Source organism: Hemibagrus wyckioides, linkage group LG09 (genome assembly GCF_019097595.1).
Source record: "Hemibagrus wyckioides isolate EC202008001 linkage group LG09, SWU_Hwy_1.0, whole genome shotgun sequence".
Classification (NCBI taxonomy): domain Eukaryota; kingdom Metazoa; phylum Chordata; class Actinopteri; order Siluriformes; family Bagridae; genus Hemibagrus; species Hemibagrus wyckioides.
The window spans coordinates 25,289,815-25,298,156 of record NC_080718.1 but is presented as its reverse complement, the minus strand read 5'-3'; the positions used below and the strand labels follow the sequence as shown (position 1 = coordinate 25,298,156).

The 8,342-nt window shown below is 36.8% G+C and overlaps 1 protein-coding gene across 1 annotated transcript in view; it reads left to right on the top strand.

Annotated features, from left to right (window-relative positions):
* Positions 1-8,342, top strand: part of wdpcp (WD repeat containing planar cell polarity effector) — an 87,158-nt gene that overhangs the window by 42,141 nt on the left and 36,675 nt on the right. The window contains exon 8 of the mRNA XM_058398885.1: positions 5,991-6,130. Coding sequence (XP_058254868.1) covers positions 5,991-6,130 — 140 coding nt within the window. The remainder of the gene's footprint in view (positions 1-5,990; positions 6,131-8,342) is intronic.

The window sequence follows — 8,342 nt, the reverse complement described above, 5'->3', positions numbered from 1 at the left end:
AATTTATTGGAACTATTGTGTTAATAAATCAATAAAAGTGAGGGGGGAAAAATACTTATATATATATATATATATATATATATATATATATATATATATATATATATATATATATATATATATATTTGTGTATACATTAATGTAAAATTATATATATTTATAATTTATATAATAATTAATATAATTATAAACAATTATAAAATATTAAAATGTAATTATATAAAAATTGTAAAAATCATATATATATTATTATAAATGCATAAAATCAGATTTTTTAATACTTCCTTAATTAAAAAAAATAACTTTGGAAAAGTTATGTCAATTTTGTGGAAATAAAAATTAGTTGTCTTTGTGTCTCTATTTTAATAGATATTTAATGTCTAATATTTAAATTAATTAATAATTTAACAGATATTTAATATTTGATGTAATTAGTAGTTACAATAGAATTAGAGTAGAATTAATGGAAAGCTTGATTTCTACCAAACGCTAGCAAATGAATCGTTTGAAATCCCTCAAACCGGAGATGTGAAAATGACAATTGTTCTTAATGCTGCATAAAAAATATCCAGTGAAACATCAGGCTTCTTCAGCGCCCCACAAACCGTTTGATTTTCTCCTCGTAGCCAGTTCCTCCAGCGTGATTCTGCACAGCGTCGAGTTGTGGTGAAGCCTTTATTTTCCTAAGTGAGGAGGCTGTAAGTGATTTCTCATTGCATTCATTATTTGTCATTGCATTAAACACAGCGCTGTTAAGCTCTTTAGGCCGCAGTGTCAACACGTTTTAGAACGAGGACGACGTTAAGTGGATCTAGCAAGATGACTGACACCGATCGCTAATACGCTTCGGTCTTCTGCTTCACATATGGGCCAAAACCTGTTCTCCACACACACACACACACACACACACACATCCATACACATGAACAAGGCCAGTTTTTTAGCCCCAGGCTACAAAGTTGGACATTTATTTGCTAATGGATTAGCATGAAATCCCTCACATTTTGGCAGAGCTTAGCCCAGTCTAATACTATAGTCTCTTCTGTGTGATTGACATTTCTGTGTTTTTAAGTAAGAGAAACTGCTGAGTGATGGCTATTTTTAGCCTTTAATACTTGAGCGCTTCGCTGAAATTTCTGCCAAAGTCAGTTAGACGGAAAAAAAAAAGCCCTTGCGCTGTAAGTGTTAATTAAATCATGTCACGTAAAACCCACGCCGCTGACTGTTAATTACACTGTGTAATGAGTCTGACAAGACAGAACGCTGATCATCTTTATGGAGTCGGTTTATATTTCAGGATATTTCAGCTTGATGACATATATTGTTCTTCCGTCTCTTTTGAGGATGGTGTGACGAAGCATGAGTTACACGTTCCAGCCTGAAACTAAAGCTGAATCTCAAATGGTGTTTTTTATTTATTTATTTATTTATTTATTTATTTATTTATTTATTTATTTATTTATTATTTTTTTACGTTTAAAATTTTTTAAATATTTATTCATTTATTTATTTATTTATTATTTTTTTAAAAATTATTTATTTATTTAATATTTATTTTGTATTTATTGTGGGGGGGGGATTACAGTCTTAGTACTGTATTTACAATTTACATAAAATACATAAAATATACCAAGATTTGTTGATGGGTTTATTTTGTTTGTTTTTTTTTTATGCCAGCTCTTTTCAATGTAGCTGAATATCAGTGGAAGAAAAGATATTTAAAAATATTTTCTCTAAATATTTTATCTACTCCATCAGACACAGTTTTAATTATAGGCTTATTAAATTGTAATTATTTAAAAACATTTTAGTAATCTATTGAAATATTTCAGTGTGTGTGAGATAACTGGTGTTAATAACTCCAGTATTAAGTTTCCTCATTTGTGTGAGGCTAATTTGTGAGTGTGTGTGTGTGTAGATTTTGCTGAGGTGTTAGTGACTGAAATCACTTGAAACAGAGAAAATGTGTTCAGTAAGATTTAAGAAAATAATCTCACATATAGTTTACATAAAAATATGACGTTTCTCAACAAAACGTGATTTTGTGGTTTATATTATTCTAAATTTAAACAGGTTTCTAACGAGTAGGTTGAATGGATGGAAGGATTTCAACGTTGATAGGAAATACAATATAACACAATAGCAATCCCAATCCTGATAAACCTCCTGTTAATAAAAAAATAGTAATAATTAATAATATTTATTAATTAAATAAAAATGCATTAGACAAGTTGTTTTTAGGTATTAGATAAAAAAAAAAAACAATAAAAAAAACACATCCTCTCATTGCAAAAGATCTGCTCTATTTTAGAAAAATTAAACCAGAAAATAATGAATAAAATTAATAATAATAAATAGATTTAAAATTAATCGGAATCTGAGAAAATTAATCAACCAATCAGATTGAGCGGTTCATAATTAAACAGCAATAATGCACTCTCATTACTTCCTTTATAAACATTTTTATTTAAAAAAAAACTGCACTAATGGAGTCGGCTGTCTGTGCAGAAGAGACAGAAACCTACCTACATTTACTTTAAAGGCTTTCAGAAAGAAACGAACCAAAGATCCTTATAGGAACATTGATATTTTATGGATAAATAAATCAACATTTAAATCAAAATTTTAGTGTAAAAATGCACTTTACCAATATATTTAAGATTCCAGGTTTTACACACACACCACTGCACCATATTCAGATTCAATCAGTGTATTCAGATATTTCCTCTGTATTTTATTTCAGTTTTCCGCCATATTTTTCCTATACAGTGGAACCTTGGCATATGAATTGAATTGGTTCGGGAGGCGAGTTCTTAAGGTGAAAATGTATATTATGAAACAAATTTTCCCATAATTAATAATGTAAATGCAGATAATCCGTTCCAGCCGCCCAGAAATATTACCAATATTCCCAGTACGAAGCGTATGTAAACTGTATGGCTGCTTACAAAGAACTGACCCAAGCCAAGCATTCCATGTCAAGGCTCCTCACAGGAAGTCGTGCCACCAAGCTTGGGCTAAAAATAGAACAGATCACCCACACCACCAGTCTGTCAACAAAAAAACACCCGAAAAATCACCTAGCTTTTGAACGCATGCTGAAGGCAACGTTGGTATCGTGGGTTGAGTCTTTCCAAACTGCTTTCACTGACTGAAAACAAATTGTAAAATTCATAAACTCTCTTTGCTTGGCTTTCCACTGACGCTAACAGGTTTTGAACGGCTCCCGGACGTACGCGCAACTTAGCCGGCGTTCGGTTCGGTTTGGTTTGTTCGAATGCTAAAAACGCTTCGTATGCCGATGCAAATTGCTTGCAAAATTTTAATTCTTAAAACAGAAATTCATAAGGGAGGGCATTTGGATCCACTGTATGCCCTATTTGTACTTTACTGTGTTATTTGTGCCTTATTTTTATTCCTTTACTTTAATTTTATTTTACTTTAGTGTTAATTGGATCTATCAAGGGCAGTCGTAGAAAGCATGTCATGACACTTCATCCGAAGACCTGTTTGTTTCTTCTGACGTGAGTTTAAAAGAGTGTGAAGAACAAAACTTCAGAAACTCTTAGCTAATAGAAGTGGAAAATTCAGAATATTTCATGTTTGGTGGAACTCCAGTGATATTAAACACCCAGCTCTGTTTACTCTCAGTGTTCCACCAGAAGCGGTGTGTATCCCGTCTGTAATTGCTGTTAAGGTTTGTAAATCTGTTTGGCTGTGTTCACAATTTAAATGTGTTTTTTTTTTCTCCTCCTGTTTAATTGCTTCTTTAAAACGATTAATTTTTAGCAAGAGGAGGTTTAATCGCTGAAAAAGCATGAGCTAAGCTGCTGGTTCAACTCCATCCAGAGCAATTTTCTGCCTTTAGCATGAAAGCTATGCTGCCTTTAGGCGTTTCTGCGTTTTCCCGCACCTACACCGTCTCTTATTCACTTTCACACACTTACACACATTCATCAGCTGAAAAAAAAAGAAATTTTATTTATTTCTGCTCTGCTTCCCAACATCTGATGGAGAACACCCAGGACTCGATTCTGTCTGTAACGTGCGCTGAGAGATCATGTACATAAACTCAATATGTGCTTCATTTGGGCAAATTAGAGACTTGGGGGTCAGAACACAGGAAGAGCAGTGATTGAAGATTAATCTGTAATCGGATACTAGGGGAAAAAAGCCAAGGGTCTGAACTGGAAAATCTGGAGCTAGAGAATAGTGGGGCAGAAGTGGCTTCAGTGGAGTAATGGGCACCAGTAGGGCAGTGGTGGTCAAGTGGGGCAGTTGGGGCATGCCAGTAAGGCAGCGGTGGTGCTTAAGAAAGGCAGTGGTGGCACACCAGTAAGGCAGTGGTGGCAGTCAAGTAGGGCAGTGGTGGTGCTGCTCAAGTAGGGCAGTGGTGGTACACCAATGGGGCAGTGGTACTCAAGTTGTGCAGTGGTGGCAGTCAAGTGGGGCAGTGGTGGCACACCAAAGGTGCAGTGGTGGCAGTTAAGTGGGGCAGTGGTGGCACACCAGTTGTGCAATGGTGGCAGTCAAGTGGGGCAGTGGTGGCACACCAGTTGTGCAATGGTGGCAGTCAGGTGGGGCAGTAGTGGTATTCAAGTAAGGCAGTGGTGGCAGTCAAGTTGGGCAGTGATGGCACACCAGTAAGGCAGTGGTGGTACTCAAGTGGGGCAGTGGTGGTATACCAGTTGGGCAGTGATGGCACTCAAGTGGGGCAGTGGTGAGACACAAGTGGGGCAGTGGAGAGGCACAAGTGGGGCAGTGGTGGTACACCAGTAAGGCAGTGGAGGTACTCAAGTGGGGCAGTGGTGGCACACCAGTAGGGCAGTGGTGGTACTCAAGTGGGACAGTGGTGGCACACCAGTGGGGCATTAGTAGCATGTGTGGTGCAGTGGTGGTGCTCTAGTGGGACAGTGGAGGCACACCAGTGGGGCATTGGTGGCATGTGTGGGGCAGTGGTGGCACACAAGGTATGACAGAACATGTAAACAATCTCAAGTAGCAAACCAGTGTTAGTAGAGAACATGAAAAAGTTAGTATGGAACTGCAAAAGGAACCAGCACAAACACAGTCATGTGGCATTTATTGCCATGGAAACTGTAACACTAACAATAAAATCCAATACAATATATTCCAACATTTCCCTCTGACGAGTCATAAATTTACCAAATGACTTAAATAATCTTCATAGTGCTTTATTTTTTAAAATTTCTATCATTTCTCACCAGTATAAGAGGGTAAATATGTAGGCAATATGTAGTTTAGTGGTTTCTGTATTAAGCCCTATTCAGGTTAGGTTTGTTTTACATGGAGAGGCGTGTGTGGGGTGTGTCTTAGATGTTATAGATTTTTACTCCTGTTAGATCAGTATGTATATTTTTTATGGACTGTGCACATGCAAGTCTGCTAGATTACTGAAGTGACATGTTGCTAAAGATTTTGTTATGTGGTTCTGGGGAAAAAGATTTTTCTTCAGTCTAAAGATGAAGCTCTTGTGTTCTCCTGCTCCTCGGGTGTCTTCTGCTAGAACTAAAAGGAACGCATGTATTAGTGTTTAAGGAATGAGAAGAACGAGCTGTAGATGGCATTTAGAGAAGCTAGCACAGTTAAAGCCTATAGACGTAACATTAAAGCGTTTCACTACATATGAAGCCTAATGTGTATTTAGTCATGTGACCTACTATCAATTACTTTTGCATGGCCACGCCCCCTACAACAAGCACTTACACTGAAACTCTTAAATATTCGGTTTGTATTAAAATAAGGTGATATAAGGAGATCTTTTATTACATGGAATCTGATCGTGATTACTACAGACGACAGACGTGTCCAGAAATCCCGTCTCACTAGCCATATAGCAGCTATTTTAGATTTTCTCTCTTTCTTGGGAAACTCTTCATATTCATATAAAAATTAACTCCACCATACAGTTTGTAGTGCATTACACATGACCTCTGAACTCTGACCTGACCTTTCCCGCCTTTGTCCAGCGGTGATCGGGGAACACTTCATCCTTCTCTCCCTGGCGGAGAAGAGTCAGGTGTGTCAGGTGTACCTGGGTAAGCGGAGCCAGAGTTCCCCTGAGCTCTCAGCACGGCGTCTGGAGAAGCTCTCAGCTGCTGATATTAAGGTAATACTCACACACACACACACACACACACACACACACAGTAGCACTTTTGGGAAAAAGCCTCGACTGCTTTTAATTAGCGGCCACAATGACGGCGTTTCCGCTGAGCTTGCAGCGGTAATTACTAGCACTCATAGTGGGATTTTTTTCCTTTGCCTTGGGGACTCTAATGCTCTCTCTAGAGCCAGTAAGCACTGACAAACACAATAACAATAACACTCACACAGCTTAGGAAAATGGCATCCAGTCTGACTTTATTTTCCGCTAATGAGAATACAGCTAAGAGAAAGACAGCTTTCTGGCTAGGATGAGAATAGAAATGAATTCTAGTATATTTTCTAGTTCGATTTAGAAAAACAGGAAGCCTTCGGTCTGAACAAGACGTGAATAAAACTTAAAATGATATGTCTTTAAATGAAATGGTTTAGAAGATCTCGATAAAGCCATTAATGTTGACAGTGTAGAACTATATGATTGTAAGAAAAGAAAAATAGGCCACACTTTAAAGACCTTTTTACTGACATCATCATGTATCCCTTTATAGCAGAACATTTAATCAGATCTCCTTCTCATACCAGTATATCCCTTGTTTTAAACATCTGGATTAAATTTGTAAATCCAGAGCATCACAGATGTTTTGCAACACTACACATTTAAAAAATAAAAAATGAATAAATAAATGTCATAATTTTATATATATTATTATAGATATAATATGTATTATAATTTATATTCATAATTATTGTTTGTTTATTATAAACAGATTCATCAACGTTATATATTCTAAACATATTTACAATATGAAAACAATTTGAATTAAATTTTTGGTTACTAAAATTATTATTACTGTCCAATTTAATCACGTAATTCATGTAAAAGACATTTCCTTTAATGTTAAATAATATTAAATATCGATGTAATAAATTAAAAAAATTAGATTTTTAAATGCTTTTTTATATTTTACAAAACATTTTATATATTTGTAATATAATATGCGTATTTAGCTGTAATAAATTTTTCCTATTTTGCAAAAAATGTAATAAAAATATTTTTATTAAATAATTTTAAAATATTAAAATTTAGTTTTAGATTAAGTTACTTTTTAAAATCAATTTGTTGATTTTTATATTAAATTATACAACAGAATTAAACGAGTATTAAACACAAATAAAGTTGATTCTCACTTGATAAGGCTGTGTTTATTTTATATTATTATATAATTGATAGATTTATGTTCTGTTTATTTCATTTGGAGGAATAAAGTATGTGTATTACAAGCACATTCATTTCTAACTGAAACACAATATGTAGTGTGCATCTTTATTAAGAGCTTGACCGAGGGAAAAGGGGTGTGTGTGTGTGTGTGTGTGTGTGTGTGTGTGTGTGTGTGTGTGTGTGTGTGTGTGTGTAAGAGAGGAATCTCTGCATGTGTTGCCTTCATTTGTTTCACTAACACACACAGCCAGTGAGAGGCCTGGTGAGGTCAGAGGTCAAGTCCATCTCCTCTTCAGGGAAAACAGGTGCTCTCTGTGGTCCCTTTCTCTTTTTGTCCTCCATCGCCCTCTCATTCTCACTCTCGTGTACGTCTAAAATGCACACTGGAATAAAAAGTCTTTTTTTGTCCAAGGCATTAACCCCGTTTTTAAAAAACGGGAGCGGCGGAGATCGCGCTTTGGCTGCGTCTGATTGGGGAGACGGGCACAATGCGCGAGTGTGCCGTGACTCTTTAACTCGCACGCATTTAGCGCATTAGTGATGCGCTTTGTGGCGGTGGTGCGAGTATGAAAGCAATCTCTCCTGCCATGAGTCTGGCTCCAGCAGCATGCTTCTGATAAGCGAGACCCCTTAATCGTCCCCCAACTACCCCTGTCCTCCCCCCAAAACACTGTATAACCCCCCCATGCCCCCGTAGGAGGCCCCGTCCGCTACCCGCTTCACTGGCCTAAGCCTGGAGTCTAATCCGCTCGAAAGTGGGTTCGATTATTGCTGACCGTCAAACGCAGGCCGGTTTGGGGGAGAAAAGCGAGCGAGAGAGAGAGAGAGAAGACGAGAGATTAAAAATGTTTCCCTCAACCAGGTGTTGTTTATCAGCATCGAGCTGTGATTTATTTTCTGTAATATTATTGTTCATTTGCTACGTGTGTTTACCCCTTGAGGCATCGTCCCTCAAAAAGATGATGTTATTGCTGACCAGCAAACAGGCAAGATGGAG